The sequence below is a fragment of the Coregonus clupeaformis genome, chromosome 13 (assembly GCF_020615455.1).
Source record: "Coregonus clupeaformis isolate EN_2021a chromosome 13, ASM2061545v1, whole genome shotgun sequence".
Classification (NCBI taxonomy): Eukaryota; Metazoa; Chordata; class Actinopteri; order Salmoniformes; family Salmonidae; genus Coregonus; species Coregonus clupeaformis.
Window position 1 is genome coordinate 51118273 of NC_059204.1, and position 18774 is coordinate 51137046.

At 44.0% G+C, this 18774-nt stretch overlaps 1 protein-coding gene across 1 annotated transcript in view; it reads right to left on the bottom strand.

Annotated features, from left to right (window-relative positions):
• Positions 1–1315: 1315 nt before the first annotated feature.
• The window catches only part of adamts15a (ADAM metallopeptidase with thrombospondin type 1 motif, 15a), a 44846-nt gene continuing 27387 nt past the window's right edge, over positions 1316–18774 (bottom strand). Inside the window, exons 4-8 of the mRNA XM_041894524.2 lie at positions 8123–8409; positions 7568–7745; positions 7086–7261; positions 4682–4857; positions 1316–4468 (exon numbers count right to left, since the gene is read on the bottom strand). Coding sequence (XP_041750458.1) covers positions 3667–4468; positions 4682–4857; positions 7086–7261; positions 7568–7745; positions 8123–8409 — 1619 coding nt within the window. The 3' untranslated portion in view covers positions 1316–3666. The remainder of the gene's footprint in view (positions 4469–4681; positions 4858–7085; positions 7262–7567; positions 7746–8122; positions 8410–18774) is intronic.

Consider the following 18774-nt stretch of genomic DNA (forward strand, 5'->3'; position numbering starts at 1 on the left):
TCTCCCTCTCTGTTTTCCCTCTTTTTTTAGATGATGATCCATACTTTTGACGTGCCCCACATTTCTTAAACAAAGCCTGGAAAATGATATGCTATAAACATATGATTAACAGACACAACTACAAGAGAGATAGAAAGAAACCTTTGTATGTTGTATACATATTCCACTGGGCACGCCACGTCATTTCAATGTGGATAATTGGGTAATATTTAGTTGAGACGTTGATCAATGAGATTCAACCACTCAAAAAGACAGCCAAAAGTTAGTTGAATTTCTAATATGTTATCGCTATGCTTTCAACCATCTAAAAGCACAACCAAATTCCAATGGAAAAATAATGTCTGATTTTTGATTTAGTTGTCACCCAAATGTGTATCACTGTGCTTTAAACGATTTAAAAGCACAGCAAAGTTCAAATGGGAATACAATGTCAGATATTTTGTTTATTTATACAACAGATTCATATGTTATCACTGTGCTTGGTCAGAACCAAATGACCTGGATTGGAGTTGAGATTACATAAAAAGTACATGGTGCAAGTGATCAATGCCGTTCGAGATTCTGCACAGATTATTACAGCAATTGTGACGATCTCCACAGACCTGTGACGACCTATGCATGCTCTCTTGAACATGCACGCTTTACATGATTCATAAGAAATGTATAGTTAGACACTAGCCTCAAAATGTGGCTACGGATGTGTTACTCATTTTAAGGTTGAATGTTACATTAGTTTGGAAGATAGCCTTAACTTTCAGCTATTTATTGTATGATAAAAGTAATAATGAATTGTGTTTGTTTGTTACAACCAAATATTAACATTTGAGGAAGAATTATCTTCTGATTGGATAGTTCCATCTGTGCCACTCACTTAGTCTGGCTGTAATTCCAGTTTGTCTACAAATTAATAATTGATATGTTGGATTCATCTCAACCAAAAAGTTAAAGAATATGACTAAATCAAATCAAACTTTAAATGCACTTTAAATAAAGTTTGATTTGATTTAGTCCCATTCTTTAACTTAGCTTTTTGGTTGAGATGGATTTGTGTATGTTGAAATTTGGTTACCATGATGACATAATCCTGTAGTTGAAATTTTACACCCAAAACAACAGTTAGTCTGGCTGTAATCGTTGATGACTTTTTCACATAGATTCCATGTCACAAAACGTTGACAAATTACATTGATTCAACCAGTTTGTGCCCAGTGGGATGCTTTTTCATTTATCATTGGCACAAGCCTGAGGATGACTTTCAGAACCAAAGAGGTTTTCAAGAGGGGAAGAGGGGGAGTGAACAGATGTATCAATGAGATTTGTTTGTAAATGTTTTTATTTGGAATAAATATCTTGACGTCAAAGACAATTAAAAAATGCCAGCGTAGACAAAAAACAAAAAAACATGACAAAGTATTTACAATACTTATTTTGCGCACAGCCGAATGGATGTATACATAGTATACAAGACAGCCCATGCAAGGGCATGACATTGCACTCTTTTGCTGTACAAAGTGCAAATGATAAATGACAAATAAAATATTCCAAGTAATACAGGAACCATCTTTTAGATGGACAATGTGGTCCCTCTAAAGAACCAAAACAAGAAGCATATAATGGATTAAAAGAGGGTTTCATTAACTGTGTACAAAGAACAGCTTGCCTCTTGCCTCAGGGCTCTGGCTGTGGACAGGATGGAACAGAGAGCTCCAACAGAACACACATTCTGTAACAGTCTCAGAAAGATCAGGAGCCACTTAGATCATTTCATTTCAATGAGAATAACTCGGCTATGGCAACTGTGCCAAACACGTTGACAGGAATTCAGCAGCTGCACCACTGGCTCAACAACTGGAATGATAGTGGCAACGACGAACACACAATCAAACCCAATGATAAAGATGCTAACACACTTGCTATGTCCTAGTACTAGTCCAAATACTGCATCTATATTAGCACACTACTTAGAAGAATGCATGCCTGACACCCACTGCTTAATTCATTGTAAGTGGTCTGCTCCTGCAGATATTGGAACACACTGTCTGTCCATGTGCATGTGTGGAGGGGACGGTGGGGAAAGGGAGAATGAAAGGGAGTTAGCATTTTGTTGGACGGTGTACACTGAGTGTACAAAACATTATGAACACCTGCTCTTTTCATGACAAAGACTGGCCAGGTGAATCTAGGTGAAAGCTATGATTGATGTCACTTGTTAAATCCACTTCAATCCGTGTAGAGGGAGGGGGAATCAATCAGGCAACAGGCTGAGTCAACATCGTTCTCTGCTGAGCTGAGCTGAGCTGAACAACGTGGTAACGGCCGGTGAAGTCAGAGGCTGGGGCGCAGCCTAACTTAGTGTGGGGCTGGGCGCAGCCTAACTTAGAGGATGATGACATCGCTGAGAGCTCTCTCTCGCTAACATAGTGGTGTGGTGGTGACAGAGTGCAGACGACTACAGAGGCGTGGTTAGCGATTTTCCTTTTTCCTGTCCCAGTACGCTTCTAGGGACTGACTACACTACCGTATGGGGCTTTTTCTAAAGCAGCCAATAGGACGATTTTAGCGTCTATTTCTGTAACAGTTTCCGCTACTGAAGTTCTGCTGTCTGTCTGAAGTCTGTAGAAAGTTAATGTCTTATGCTGCATCCAAGTACAGGTTTATTTCTGCTCTTCTGTATTGTTTGCAAGAGGAGCACAGGGGAAACAGATATAATATCCCATTGCACTACCCCTTTTTGTCATTGCTAAAAAAATGTGTAGGCATATTTCATGTCGTGGAGGAGCAGAACACAATAGGAAAACAATTATTTTCATGGATCACGGAACAGATATCCCATCAACACATTCTATGCTTACCAAATGAATTCGTAATAAGAACATGTTAATTCTAGAACCAGGTGTGGAATGATTACCATGCTACTGTATCTACTGGTAATATTCGGTGCAATAATACTCTGTACAATAATCTGTATAGTACAACCATTTTCCCTGATTGTTATTCTACCTCTGGACGTAAAGGGGATACAATAAGTATTTTTGCAGTATAAAGTCTTCTCATGCAGTACAAGGGCATTATGATCTTTCCATACTGTCTGTTTTCTTTATGTTTTCCCAAAAAGTCTGGCTCCAGGATAAGCAGGTGAGAAAGCTGTGTGGACAGTTGGCTCGCCAGCGACTTAGAGTTCTGCTATGTCCCACAGAACCTGAACTTTACAACACCAGAGAGGGGCAAGATGGTGCATTGGTTCCAGATACCTCAGGTCAACTGGATGGATTGCTGGCATATGAACATTCTAGTATACAATCTAGAATACATTGGGATTGTAACAAAAAATACAAACAACAACAACTCTTTCTGTAATATTGGCTCTTCAAAAGTGTTACCGGTATGTTGCTGTAACTAACCAATGACCTAAAGACTACAGCACATCTCCCTCTCAGTCTCTCTGTGTTTCCAACAACATTGTGTCCTTCATGTTCTTCACATTTGTCCCATGTTGCAGGCAGATGCCAGATACACCACAAACAAAGTTCTGGATCATTATGGGATTGTTTCTTCTTATTGGTTTTGTCTTTTCTTTGTCGAATGCATTTTTGAAAAACACACCATTCCATTGAGGAGGAATAGTACTGTAGACTAGGAGGGAACAATAGGAGGGTTCATGGTGTGTTAACAGGGCTTTAGGTGACAGAAGTCCAGCTCCTGTGGCTTGCGTTTCCCCGCGCTGCAGTGGTCCCGGGGCAGCTGCAGCCCCGTCTGGGTGGTACAGCGCAGCGGCCGCCTCTTGAAGCCTTTCCCGCAGCTCCTGGAGCAGGGCGACCACACCCCGATCTCCCACACCGGACAGGGGTCCCCACACACCCTGGTGGCCGAGGGCCTCATCGTCGAGTCACAGTCCAGCCCTGGCTCTCCGTCCTGCCCCAGGCACTGCACCAGCCTCCCCTGCACCCCGCTCCCACACGTCACCGAACACTCGTCCCACATGGCCGCGGACCACTTCCCCGGAATGGGCCCCTCGATACTGTATGAGGACTTCTTCAGGAGGTCCCCTCCTTCTCCTCCCTTCTGCCCCCCGCCCACCTCCTCCGCTAGAACACTATTATGTGACCTCGCCCGGTCCTCCTTCTTCTTGTCCTTGCTCTCGCGGGCCAGGTAGAAGGAGTAGCGGATGCGGGGAGGGGTCATTTGACCGACAGACAGGACCTCCACGGTGAGGGCCTCGCGGATCGGCTTCACAGCCAGCAAGGTCTCTGCCAGGCCGGCCGTACCGCTGTACCTCAGCAGGCTACCCTTCACGATGATGTCTCTCTCCACGGCAGACACCACGTAGTTCCCGTTAAGAAGGTACTGGCCCTGGCTGTTCTTCACCGCCAGGTAGTTGTCATCACTCACCAGGCCCTTGTAGCCACGCTGCCGGACGTCAATGTTGGATGCCCCCACCGGCAGCATGACCACAAAGTTGTAACCGTGTCTGGGAGGGGGAAATAGAATACGTTCATAAATCAGTAAAAGCACTGTTATTAAACAGTTATAGCAATGTTTACAAAACCATTCCTTTTACATGGAATTCATCCAATCCATTCCTGTTATAGGAATTTGTGTCATTTGTAAACAATGACGACTTCTATGCAAGATGGTTCTCCAAACACCTACGAGAAATCGCATAAATGGTCCTAGAACTCACATGGGTTTGGTGAAGAGTCCTGACACCTTCTTGCAGCTCTTGTTGTCACCTCCACAGATGCCACACTTGTCAAACTTCTTGTTGGAGCCCAGCTTGCCGTCACAACCAGCCTTGATACACTTCCCCTGGACACACACTGCTGAGGAGTCTGGAGAACACGGGGTCCCATCCACCACCTGGGATACAGAGATATATATATATATTTTATTACTCAACAAATTGTTACATTATCTGTGAATAAACGTACATCACTAATCTCAAGGGACAGATGTTATGCAACATCAATAGCCAATTCAGTTCTGGGTTCTGAGATTAGTGTGCATGACATACACAAACTGTACATGTAAAATATCACACCTGAGGGGTATCCTACGAAGCAGGTTTGAGGAGTTAGCGAGGTAACTTTGGTCTACTCGGGATAACCGTTCATACGAAAGTGGCTCACCTTTTAGCCAGGTACATTTCTATGGCAACGAATTCTTCAGAACTAACCTGCTCCGGGCAGGCTAACTCTCGGCTAACTCCACTTACCCTGAGTGAAATGACTGAGCCGCAAGTTGAGGACCAATGAAATCAGATTCCGTCCCTCTTGCAAAGACGACTGATTAAATATTTTATTATTCAAATGTTTTTTTGTGTGTTAAAAAACAGTAATGTTAAAATATCACATTACACATTTAGTAATGACAAAATAAATGTAAAACTTCACGCAATGTAACACTTTTGTATGACTTAATAAAGAAATAAAAAATATCGATAGGAGTGGGGAAAAAATATGCTTGTGCATTGATAAGCACACCAAAGCACACCAAAGACCGCATTAACGATAAGTAATAAAATAAAGATAAGTCATAAAATAAAAAAGCCTATTTCACACCATAGGCTGCTGAATTTGCAAGAAAACTTTTTTTTCATTTTGATTTCGGCACAAATTAAAATTTGGCACTGACTCGCCCATGGATTGATGTTTCAGCATTGTCTCAATGAAGAGTTCGTTGTTCGACTAGCCAAGCGCGACATGCAAGTGCAGTTAAAAGCCTGCTAGAGTTAGCAACAGGCGGACGAGCAATATCCACTGTCGTAGTACGGATGAAGCCTGAGCTGGAATGTGAAGCTAACTGAGGCTGGTTAGCTTTAGAAAACCCTGAGTAGATATAGCTTGCGTCGTAGGATACCCCTCTGTTCTGACCTGCTGTGATGCGCTTAGACTGAGCAAAATATAGAGTTTACATACAGCCTTATAGTTGGTTCTCTCACCCTGAACATGACCCTACTAACGCATGATCAGCCTGTCTAGAGTGGAAGCAGTCGACCAGGTCAGTACGCTCAACAGTCTGTGTTGGCAGGGTCGGGCCATGGTGAAATATGTAGCTGATAACTCAACATGGTGTCTGTGAGTACCGCCTCAACTGTACTCAACTGCCTTTTTTCCCATGACCCGGTCAAAACTGGGAGCCAATTGAAGTCCCAATTTTAAAAATAAACATACTTGTTCTCAGAAACTCTGTTCCAGTGTTGACCAGTAAGAGCTCTTATCATGTCTCTCTGCACATCTGCCCCTGCTCTGACAGCCTGCTAGTGTGACGGCAGCGTGAAGTGGAGGTTTGTGGACTGTGGAACCCGCAACTCCATGCCGTGACTGGGGCTCCTGCTCTGTCTCACTCCACACCACTCTATCTGAACAAGATAAGCCTTGTCTCCATCTCCTCCTCCTTTCTTTTAAGACGCTGCTATCTTAGGTCAGTTCATCTGCATGTATGTGTGTGTGTGTGTGTGTGTCTGTGTGTGTCTGTGTGTGTGTTTGGGGGGGGGGGCTGTCTGTGGCTCCAGAAATATGTCACATCGTCTGCTACAAATGGCAGTTGGTTCAGTCAAAAGCATGAATCTCTCCTCTGCCTGTCTGCCTCTTTCGCTGACTGGCTTGATCTCTCACTGTAGCGAACTTGCTACATTGTTTCAACTGAGCCCTCCCAAGGGAGATGTGTTCAGGTAGCATATTTTATGATGTTTCCATTGGAGATATGAGATCCGCAATATGTTGCTATTTCGCACCAAGGCGCAGTGGTTACTTACACATATTAAGAAGGAGAGTGTTGGAAAGATTTTTCAAACACAGTGAGGAACTATTGCCTACATTTGCACACAGGCCAGGTACTTCTATGCGTGCTCAAGCAAAAATGACCTGGTCCCGTCGGTGTCGGATGGGAATTCAATGGATCCAATTCCATTCGGATCTCAATTTCGGGATCCGAGAAGACCTCTAATGTGTAGTGGTTAACACTGCTGCGTCTAGCTCACATGTACCACGTCTTCATGATTTCAAATGTGCCTGCTGCTAACCTTAGGTTTGAGGACATAGAACAGAATCAAACAAAATAGAATAGGACGGTGGCTGCTAACTAACCTTGGGTGCAAGGACGTAGAAGTATCCGGTGCCGTTGGCCCTGCAAATGAGCTTGCACTTGTCCTTGGGGGAGACGCCGGAGTACTTGGGGACCCAGACCACAGAGGGGGTAAGACGGTTGGTGTTGAGGCTGAACCCGTTAAAAGCCTCACACTGCTCCTCGCGGTAGCTTTTACCTAAGACAGGGAGAGAGAGGTCAGGTGTTAGAGGTGAGGACCAACCATACAGGTTAGCACATTTACAGTAATGTTGATTAATGTGCACCGTCCCTGTAAAACTAAATGTAATAAAGTAAAAGTAATTGAGTAAAGTAGTTGTAGGTTTTGAGGGATGACCAGGCAGGGATCAACCTCTCTTGGAGCAAGGTACAACATGTTGCCACGGTCCGGAAGAAGTGGAGTGAGCTCATTGAGCTTACAATATGTCCCAAAGGGAATGGAGAGGATTAGGTAATTAAATATAGGTATTGGGCCGACTCTTACCTGCGTCAGGGCAGGGGTTCAGGCTACAGGAGCGGTACTTGACCCGGACCCCTTGGCAGTATTTGCCCCCGTTGGAGGGCACTGGGTTGTTACACTCCCTCTTGGCCAGTTGGACACCCCCGCCACACGTACGGGAGCAGGAGCCAAACGAACCCCACCTCCCCCACCGCCCGTCCACCTGAGGTGAGGTTATAACAGGTTATTATACGGCTATAACAGTGTTATTAAAGTGTTATTACATGGTTCTTATAAGAGATATGACAAAATGGTCTATGTCAGTGGCCTTTGCTCCAGCATGACTAAAAGGCCTAAATAAGTATGTTTGACAACATGTGGCTTGCGTCATTCACACCACAGTGGTAGTGGATTCACGTCTCTACTGACATGACATATCGCACACTGGTGTGAGAATTGCTTGAAAGCTTTAAGTGTATGAAGTGTGTTGATGAGTGTTTCACAAGTGTTTGACGAGTGTGTGTGTGTGTGTGTGTTTGTGTGTGTGTGTGCCTGCCTGCCAACTGCATGAGCGTGCATGTGCATATCTCAGAGCCTTACCTTAGTCTTGTGTATATCCATCTTATCCATGCAGACGCCCCTCATACACAACTTTCCATCCCCACAGGCGGTGCCATCAGCCCAGGGGAAGTGACGTGTCTGACACACTAGCTGGCCCCGGGACTTCCCTGTACACCAGAGCCGACCACAGGGCGGCTGCATGAAGGGACAAGGCTTGGAGCCATCTCCAAAGGCCAGCTCGCACTGCCGGTCCAGGCTGTAGGATGATCCAGGGAGGACTTCAGGCAGGGCCAGAGGCTTCAGGGGCTGATCCAGCAGACACTCACCTAGTGAACAGAGAGAGACAGATACAGGCCATGAGTTACACAGCTACACCAACAGAGGTTTTTCACTCCAACTCTCAGTAAGGTTGAGTTTACTGTATTCAAGTGCCTGGAATTCAAGTGTTTAACTGCTCTGTCTTTTAGCATCCTTTCTCTTTTTTTCTTTTTCTGAAACCCTTTGCACGTGAGGATTTGAAAATGTTGGCGTGAGTGTGTGTGTATCTCTGTGTGCGTGCATGTGTGTGCAGATTAAACAAGTGCACAGCCTCTCAGCCAGCCACCCAGTTGTGACCCTGTGACGTCGACCCCTTTGAAGACGGCCCTTCAGAAACTGCTGATGGTTCATTACACTGAGATGTTAAAGACCAACCCCAACCAAACACACGCACGCACGTACACACACACACACACACAGGAGGGGGTACGTCTGCCTCCTAAAACATACACACACAATCACTTGACTCGGCCAAGTCTAGTTTAACCCCTCAGTGTGCTGTTCCATATGTGTCTGCCTCTGCCCTGCTGAGTGGAGTAACGATCACACACACACACAAGCACACAGATATGCACACACACACACACACGTGCACGCACACACATGCACACAGACACACACACACACACAAACAGGTACATGCAAATTAACTGACCTAAGACAGCACAGCTGAGTGACGAAAGCCCTGCAGAGTGGAGTTACGATAAGAAGAAGCACAGAGAGAGGACCTAGCTGTTTCCAGGAAAAGTCTAATAATAGTTGGGGTTTGACAGGCCTGTGTTACACAACATCAAAAGGCCAGACTGAGGCTGCTGTCACAAAATTACTGATTTGGAAGAGTCGGACCGTCTGTGATTTAGCACTCAGCGAGACACTCCTAACTTCTCAATACACTAAAATCTCATTTTATTTGTCACATGCTTCGTAAACAAAAGGGGTATACTAACAGTGAAATGCTTACTTACAGGACCTTCCCAACAATGCAGAGAGTAAATATATATATATATATATATATATATATATATATATTTGTTAGGCCTACTGCTGCTAGGTAGCTCTCTCTCTGCTCTTCCCCTCCCCTCTGTCTGTCCTTGATTGCAGGAGTGAAGTCTGGTGTGCGGGAGTCAGGGTTCCAGCTGCAGCTCATTCACCATAATCACCTCAGCCTTTAAGACCCGGTCAAACTTGCCACTCATCGTCAGATCATAGTCAAGACGACCATGTTAGTTTCGCTGTTGACTCAACCTGCTTGTTTTCGCCCTTTGTGTTTTTGGCCTGTTCTAGTTACTTTTCTCCTGTGCCACAGATTATTGGAACCTGACTCCTGCAACCACCATCCTGCTTTCCACTACCGGACCTCCCTTTTGGACTCAACACGGACACTAGGACATTACGGTACCACACCTGCTCTGAACCTGGATCTGTTACCCTCCCTGTAAACCTGGACTTGCTCTTCCCCTATTATTGGAAACCTGGACAAATGGAACTTTGTAAATAAACTTGTTAAACCTTCTCTGGCTCGGTGTAGTTGTCTGCATTTTGGGTTCAAATCCAGTTAAATCATGACATATATATATATATAACTCGAGGAATAAATACATAATGAGTATCAATAACTTGGCTATATACATGGGGTACCAGTACCGAGTCGATGTGCAGGGGAATGAGGTAATTGAGGTAGATATGTAACAGGGTTTACTTTAGCGGGTAATAGCCCGCTTTTGGCCTAAAAAAATCTGAAAAGCAGATAAATAAATTGGCACCTTGGCCGGGAGAAGAAAAAATCCCATTGCAAAATTATGCTTTTTAACCTATTCATGGAGGGAAATGCCAGTCGATGTAAATACATTTGACCAGTCATGCTTATCAGCTTATAGGTTCATTCGCATAATTTAGTGGAATTAAATTGTGTGTGTGTATTTAAAAATAATAATAATTGTAGCACATTGCATGCATCTATAATCACATTTGCGTAGCATACAGTTGAGCAGATGCATTTTTATGATTTCCACACATGGGGATTTATTTTACTGCAGGGTCTAGATTTCTTATTGCCTTTTATAAATGCATTTCATGCATTCTACGTCATTTGCATGATAGAAGACATTAGCAGACTCTTTTTTAATACCACACAAATGGCCATGTGCAGGCTACTGTGCAACTCGCTATTTAGATAGGATGCAATTTTGGAACTTAATTTATTAAAACAAATGTATTTATAATAATTAGTTTTATCATTATTATTGTAGGCCTATTTATTAGTCTAAACCAGTTCTTTAAATAGCCTATGTAAAATGTGTTTTGTTTCATTCTGTTGAGAGATTGCCGTTGGCTAAATGAAGTTCGATCTATCTTTTAAATTGTGTGCATTTAGTTTAAGATAGGTTATAAAGTAAGCCTGTTGTAAAATAAATACACTGCTCAAAAAAATAAAGGGAACACTTAAACAACACATCCTAGATCTGAATGAATGAAATAATCTTATTAAATACTTTTTTCTTTACATTGTTTAATGTGCTGACAACAAAATCACACAAAAATGATCAATGGAAATCAAATGCATCAACCCATGGAGGTCTGGATTTGGAGTCACCCTCAAAATTAAAGTGGAAATCCACACTACAGGCTGATCTAACTTTGATGTAATGTCCTTAAAACAAGTCAAAATGAGGCTCAGTAGTGTGTGTGGCCTCCACGTGCCTGTATGACCTCCCTACAACGCCTGGGCATGCTCCTGATGAGGTGGCGGATGGTCTCCTGAGGGATCTCCTCCCAGACCTGGACTAAAGCATCCGCCAACTCCTGGACAGTCTGTGGTGCAACGTGGCGTTGGTGGATGGAGCGAGACATGATGTCCCAGATGTGCTCAATTGGATTCAGGTCTGGGGAACGGGCGGTCCATAGCATCAATGCCTTCTTCTTGCAGGAACTGCTGACACACTCCAGCCACATGAGGTCTAGCATTGTCTTGCATTAGGAGGAACCCAAGGCCAACCGCACCAGCATATGGTCTCACAAGGGGTCTGAGGATCTCATCTCGGTACCTAATGGCAGTCAGGCTACCTCTGGCGAGCACATGGAGGGCTGTGCGGCCCCCCAAAGAAATGCCACCCCACACCATGACTGACCCACCGCCAAACCGGTCATGCTGGAGGATGTTGCAGGCAGCAGAACGTTCTCCACGGCGTCTCCAGACACTGTCACGTCTGTCACATGTGCTCAGTGTGAACCTGCTTTCATCTGTGAAGAGCACAGGGCGCCAGTGGCGAATTTGCCAATCTTGGTGTTCTCTGGCAAATGCCAAACGTCCTGCACGGTGTTGGGCTGTAAGCACAACCCCCACCTGTGGACGTCGGGCCCTCATACCACCCTCATGGAGTTTCTGACCGTTTGAGCAGACACATGCACATTTGTGGCCTGCTGGAGGTCATTTTGCAGGGCTCTGGCAGTACTCCTCCTGCTCCTCCTTGCACAAAGATGGAGGTAGCGGTCCTGCTGCTGGGTTGTTTCCCTCCTACGGCCTCCTCCACGTCTCCTGATGTACTGGCCTGTCTCCTGGTAGCGTCTCCATGCTCTGGACACTACGCTGACAGACACAGCAAACCTTCTTGCCACAGCTCGCATTGATGTGCCATCCTGGATGAGCTGCACTACCTGAGCCACTTGTGTGGGTTGTAGACTCCGTCTCATGCTACCACTAGAGTGAAAGCACCGCCAGCATTCAAAAGTGACCAAAACATCAGCCAGGAAGCATAGGAACTGAGAAGTGGTCTGTGGTCACCACCTGCAGAACCACTTCTTTATTGGGGGTGTCTTGCTAATTGCCTATAATTTCCACCTGTTGTCTATTCCATTTGCACAACAGCATGTGAAATGTATTGTCAATCAGTGTTGCTTCCTAAGTGGACAGTTTGATTTCACAGAAGTGTGATTGACTTGGAGTTACATTGTGTTGTTTAAGTGTTCCCTTTATTTTTTTGAGCAGTGTATAATTAGCCCATTGCTGTCACTTGTTGGGTACGGTAGGAACTAGACTTTCTTGATAATTCCTGCAATATAGCCTGTTCAAAACTTTTGTGAAGGTTTAAACCAGTTCGCAAGTGTTTTGTTTCATTCTGTTGAGCCATTTTCTTTGGCCAAATGAAGTTCCAACTGTAATGTTGTGTTTGCTCTGATATAATATCCTGCTTGTATTTTCCCTTCAGCAATAACTTGACTTACTTATGATATTACCTTACCTTAAGTTTAGAAACTTTGGTGAAGGTTTGGTGTGGTGTGGCTATTAGCCTATTAAATGCTACTGCAGGCCTATGATATGAAGGCAGTGTGCACTGGCACTCCAACTGACTATGACAGTAGAACTTGAAGTGAGGAAGAAAGATTTGGACGTACCAAATATTCTCCTATAATCTAACAATATAATGCTTATCTTTATAAAAAATAATATTTTGATAAAATATTAACGAATTAGCCTCCTTCTGTATGTATATCTATATAGCAGACGCAGTAGCCTATCTGACAAGGATAAAAAAATTCATGTACAGTACCAGTCAAAGGTTTGGACACACCAACTCATTCAAGGGTTTTTCTTTATTTTTACTATTTTCTACACTGTAGAATAATAGTGAAGACATCAAAACTATGAAATAACACATATGGAATCATGTAGTGTTAAACAAATCAAAATATATTTGAGATTTGAGATTCTTCAAATAGCCACCATTTGACTTTATGACAGCTTTGCACATTCTTGGCATTCTCTCAACCAGCTTCACCTGGAATACTTTTCCAACAGTCTTGAAGGAGTTCCCACATATGCTGAGCACTCGTTGGCTGATTTTCCTTCACTCTGCCGTCCGACTCATCCCAGACCATCTCAATTGGGTTGAGGTCGGGGGATTGTGGAGGCCAGGTCATCTGATGCAGCATTCCATCACTCTCCTTCTTGGTAAAAAAGCCCTTACACACCATAACACCTCCTCCTCCATGCTTTACTGTGGAATTTACACATGCGGAGATCATCCGTTCACCCACACCGCGTCTCACAAAGACAAGGCGGTTGGAACCAACAATCTCCAATTTGGACTCCAGACCAAAGGACACATTTCCACTGGTCTAATGTCCATTGCTCGTGTTTCTTGGCCCAAGCAGGTCTCTTCTTCTTATTGGTGTCCTTTAGTAGTGGTTTCTTTGCAGCAATTCGACCATGAAGGCCTGATTGACAAGTCCCCTATGAACAGTTGTTGTTGAGATGTGTCTGTGACTTGAGCTCTGTGAAGCATTTATTTGGGCTGCAATTTCTGAGGCTGGTAACTCTAATTAACTTATCCTCTGCAGCAGAGGTAACTCTGGGTCTTCCATTCCTGTGGCGGTCCTCATGAGAGCCAGTTTCATCGTAGCGCTTGATGGTTTTTACGACTGCATTTGAAGAAACGTTCAAAGTTCTTGAAATGCTCCGTATTGACTGACCTTCATGTCTTAAAGTAATGATGGACTGTTGTTTCTCTTTGCTTATTTGAGCTGTTCTTGCACTTGGTCTTTTACCAAATAGGGCTATCTTCTGTCACCTTGTCAAAACACAACTGATTGGCTCAAACGCATTAAGAAGGAAAGAAATTCCACAAATTAACTTTTAAGAAGGCACACATATTAATTGAAATGCATTCCAGGTGACTACCTCATGAAGCTGGTTGAGAGACTGCCAAGAGTGTGCAAAGCTGTCCTCAAGGCAAAGGGTGGCTATTTTGAAGAATCTCAAATATAAAATATATTTTGATTTGTTTAACACTTTTTTGGTTACTACATGATTCCATATGTGTTATTTCATAGTTTTGATGTCTTCACTATTATTCTACAATGTAAAAAAAATTGTAAAAATAAAGAAAAACCCTTGAATGAGTAGATACAGTGAGGGAAAAAAGTATTTGATCCCCTGCTGATTTTGTACGTATGCCCACTGACAAAGAAATGATCAGTCTATAATTTTAATGGTAGGTTTATTTGAACAGTGAGAGACAGAATAACAACAAAACAATCCAGAAAAACGCATGTCAAAAATGTTATAAATTGATTTGCATTTTAATTAGGGAAATAAGTATTTGACCCCCTCTCAATCAGAAAGATATCTGCCTCCCAGGTGTCTTTTATACAGGTATTTATACACTCTTAAAGGGAGTGCTCCTAATCTCAGCTTGTTACCGGTATAAAAGACACCTGTCCACAGAAGCAATCAATCAATCAGATTCCAAACTCTCCACCATGGCCAAAACTAAAGAGCTCTCCAAGGATGTCAGAGACAAGATTGTAGACCTACACAAGGTTGGAATGGGCTACAAGACCATTGCCAAGCAACTTGGTGAGAAGGTGACAACAGTTGGTGCGATTATTCGCAAATGGAAGAAACACAAAATAACTGTCAATCTCCCTCGGCCTGGGGCTCCATGCAAGATCTCACCTTGTGGAGTTGCAATGATCATGAGAACGGTGCGGAATCAGCCCAGAACTACAAGGGAGGATCTTGTCAATGATCTCAAGGCAGCTGGGACCATAGTCACCAAGAAAACTATTGGTAACACACTACGCAGTGAAGGACTGAAATCCTGCAGCGCCCGCAAGGTCCCGCTGCTCAAGAAAGCACATATACATGCCCGTCTGAAGTTTGCCAATGAACATCTGAATGATTCAGAGGAGAATTGGGTGAAAGTGCTGTGGTCAGATGAGACCAAAATTGAGCTCTTTGGCATCAACTCAACTCGCCGTGTTTGGAGGAGGAGGAATGCTGCCTATGACCGCAAGAACACCATCTCCACCGTCAAACATGGAGGTGGAAACATTATGCTGTGGGGGGGTTTCTGCTAAGGGGACAGGACAACTTCACCGCATCAAAGGGACGATGGACCGGGCCATGTACCGTCAAATCTTGGATGAGAACCTCCTTCCCTCAGCCAGGGCATTGAAAATGGGTCGTGGATGGGTATTCCATCATGACAATGACCCAAAACACACGGCCAAGGCAACAAAGGAGTGGCTCAAGAAGAAGCACATTAAGGTCCTGGAGTGGCCCAGCCAGTCTCCAGACCTTAATCCCATAGAAAATCTGTGGAGGGAGCTGAAGTTTCGAGTTGCCAAACGTCAGTCTCAAAACCTTAATGACTTGGAGAAGATCTGCAAAAAGGAGTGGGACAAAATCCCTCCTGAGATGTGTGCAAACCTGGTGGCCAACTACAAGAAACGTCTGACCTCTGGATTACCAACAAGGGTTTTGCCACCAAGTACTAAGTCATGTTTTGCAGAGGGGTCAAATATTTCCCTCATTCAAATGCAAATCAATTTATAACATTTTGACATGCGTTTTTCTGGATTTTTTTGTTGTTATTCTGTCTCTCACTGTTCAAATAAACATACCATTAAAATTATAGAATGATATAATATAATATAATATGCCATTTAGCAGACGCTTTTATCCAAAGCGACTTACAGTCATGCGTGCATACATTTTTGTGTATGGGTGGTCCCGGGGATCGAACCCACTACCTTGGCGTTACAAGCGCCGTGCTCTACCAGTTGAGCTACAGAGGACATGATCATGTCTTTGTCAGTGGGCAAACGTACAAAATCAGCAGGGGATCAAATACTTATTTCCCTCACTGTATATGTATCTCTCTCTCTCTCTCTCTCTCTCTGGGGCTAGGTCTAAGCTTCTATTCCTTTATATTTTATTTTTAAATATTAATATCATATAGTGGATGCCTAAGCCTATAGGCCTATTTGCATGCAATTCCCTGATGCATTTAGTGCTCAAATCTACAACAGCTGAACCGTGAGGTTGACAATTATTGTTTTAGGAAAGTAAAAACCAATAAAACCATATGCTATAAAATTTTGCATATGCAACACATCGAAAATCGAAACACAAGGAAGAGTGCTTTTGTAATGACATGTAAATAATTTGGCCAATAGCCCTCAGTTATTGATGCCGATAGCTGCATGGGTGGACGCCCTAATGGGTTGGATGACCAGTACATTTCTCAAATGTCCGATAAATGAAAATCTTCCCGGTCACTCGTCCAGTGCAGGATTTCTGTTAGCCGGTAAAAGCCATCTTTTGGGCGATTTTTTTTATTTAGAAAAGGCGATAAAATGAGCACTGGCCAATTGTCCGGGAGAAGAAAAAAGGGTCGGATGCCAAGCAGTTGCCATAACAAGTGGTGATACAGCCAGTCAAGATGCTCTCAATGGTGCAGCTGTAGAACAGTTTGAGGATCTGAGGGCCCATGCCAAATATCTTCATCCTTCTGAGGGGGAAGAGGAGTTGTGTTGCCTTCTTCACGACTGTGTTGGTGTGTGTGGACCATGTTAATTCCTTAGTGATGTGGACACCGAGGAACTTGAAGCTCCCGATCCGCTCCACTACAGCCCCGTCGATGTGGATGGGGGCATGCTTGGCCTTCCATTTCCTGTAGTCCACGATCAGCTCCATTGTCTCGCTGACGTTGAGAAGAGGTTCTCCTGACACCACACTGCCAGGTCACTGACGTCCTCCCTATAGGCTGTCTCATCATCTTCGGTGATCAGGGCTACCACCGTTGTGTCGTCATCAACAGCAAACATAATGATGGTGTTGAAGTCGTGCTTGGCCACGCAGTCATTGGTGAACAGGGAGTACAGGAGGGGACTAAGCATGCACCCCTGAGAGGCCCACGTGTTGAGGATCAGAGTGACGGATGTGTTGTTGCCTACCCTCATCACCTGCGGGAGGCCCGTCAGGAAGTCCAGGTTCAAGTTGCAGAGGGAAGTGTTCAGTACCAGGGTCCTGAGCTTAGTGATGAGCTTGGAGGGCACTATGGTGTTGAACGCTGAGCTGTAGTCGATGAATAGCATTCGCACATAGGTGTTCATCTTGTCCAGGTGGGAGAAGGCAGCGTGGAGTGCAATAGAGATTGCATCATCTGTGAATCTGTTGGGGCGGTTTGCAAATTGAAGTGAGTCCAGGGTGTCTCGGATGATCGTGTTGATGTGATCCATGCATTTCACGGCTACAGATGTGAGTGCTACGGGGTGATAGTCATTTAGACAGGTTACTTTGGCGTTCTTGGGCACAGGGACTATGGTGGTCTGCTTGAAACATGTAGGTATTACAGACTGGGTCAGGGAGAGGTTGAAAATGTCAGTGAAGACACTTGCCAGCTAGTCAGTGTCACGCTCTGGCTCCGGGACTCTGTATATTGAGCCAGGGTGTGTTCATTCATTGGGTGTATTTCTATGTTGGTATTTCTGTTGGGTTCATTTCTATGTTTGAGATAATGACTCCCAATCAGGGGCAACGAGTGTCAGCTGTGGGCTGGTTGTCTCTGATTGGGAGCCATATTTAATCTGTATGTTTTCCTTTGGGTGTTGTGGGTTTTTGTTCCTTTACGGTCTTTGTTACTGTGGACTTCACGAGTCGTCTTTTGTTTTGTATTTAGATACCTTAATATAATAAAGTCATGTTTCTTCAATAAAGTCATGTTTCTTCAACATCTAGGGTGGATGGACATGAGACCCGTAACATAAATTCATGTAAATTATAAGTGTGGCAGGGAACAGTGAGAACAAAAATGACACAACAACCATGCACTACCGTCAAACCTAAAGTGTTTATTTCTGAACACACGGTATGGTTTGGGAAAAAGGGCTGAGCAGGACCCAAGAAATGAAACAATAGTGTAAAACCCCCTAAACTGATCTAGCCTGCCTAAAGAACCGCTAGGCTACTGCTAGTCATACAAAAGTACAGTGGGTGGTCCGCTCAGGTCTAACTAGTGTTTTTAGACAGATTTCTTCCTACGGGTAATGTACGCCCAAGGGCAACTAGCTTAAACTCCCCTTTTCCCAGAAACACACAAAGCTACAAAACAGGGTAATCAGCAATTAAATAAGTACACAGGATACAACAGTATCCACACTCAGGTAAAGAAATATATTCTAATAATGTTACCAATAGGGTAACCAACAACTTAGTGCGTACACAACACACAGGACACCACCGTGTCCATACTCACATATGGCAAAAAGTCTCTCTCTCTTGCAACAAACACAAGTCTGGTTTTTATAAAATGGAATGTGTGATTGAACAAAACGAGTAACACCTTGGAAACATGGAATACCAGTTGCTGTAAAGGCATATAAGAAGCTATGACGGGAGAGACAGCAGCATCTCTGAATTGGGCAATCTAGCACACTGCTGCTGAGTATTGCGCAACTCCAAACCATCTCCGTCCACATCATTAACATGACCTCCCACTACAGCCGTAGCAGCAACAGAGACAGCCGACTCGGCCAGTTTCTCTGGACTGTCTACCTGAGTAACGGGTCTGTTGTGGTATGTCTTCAAC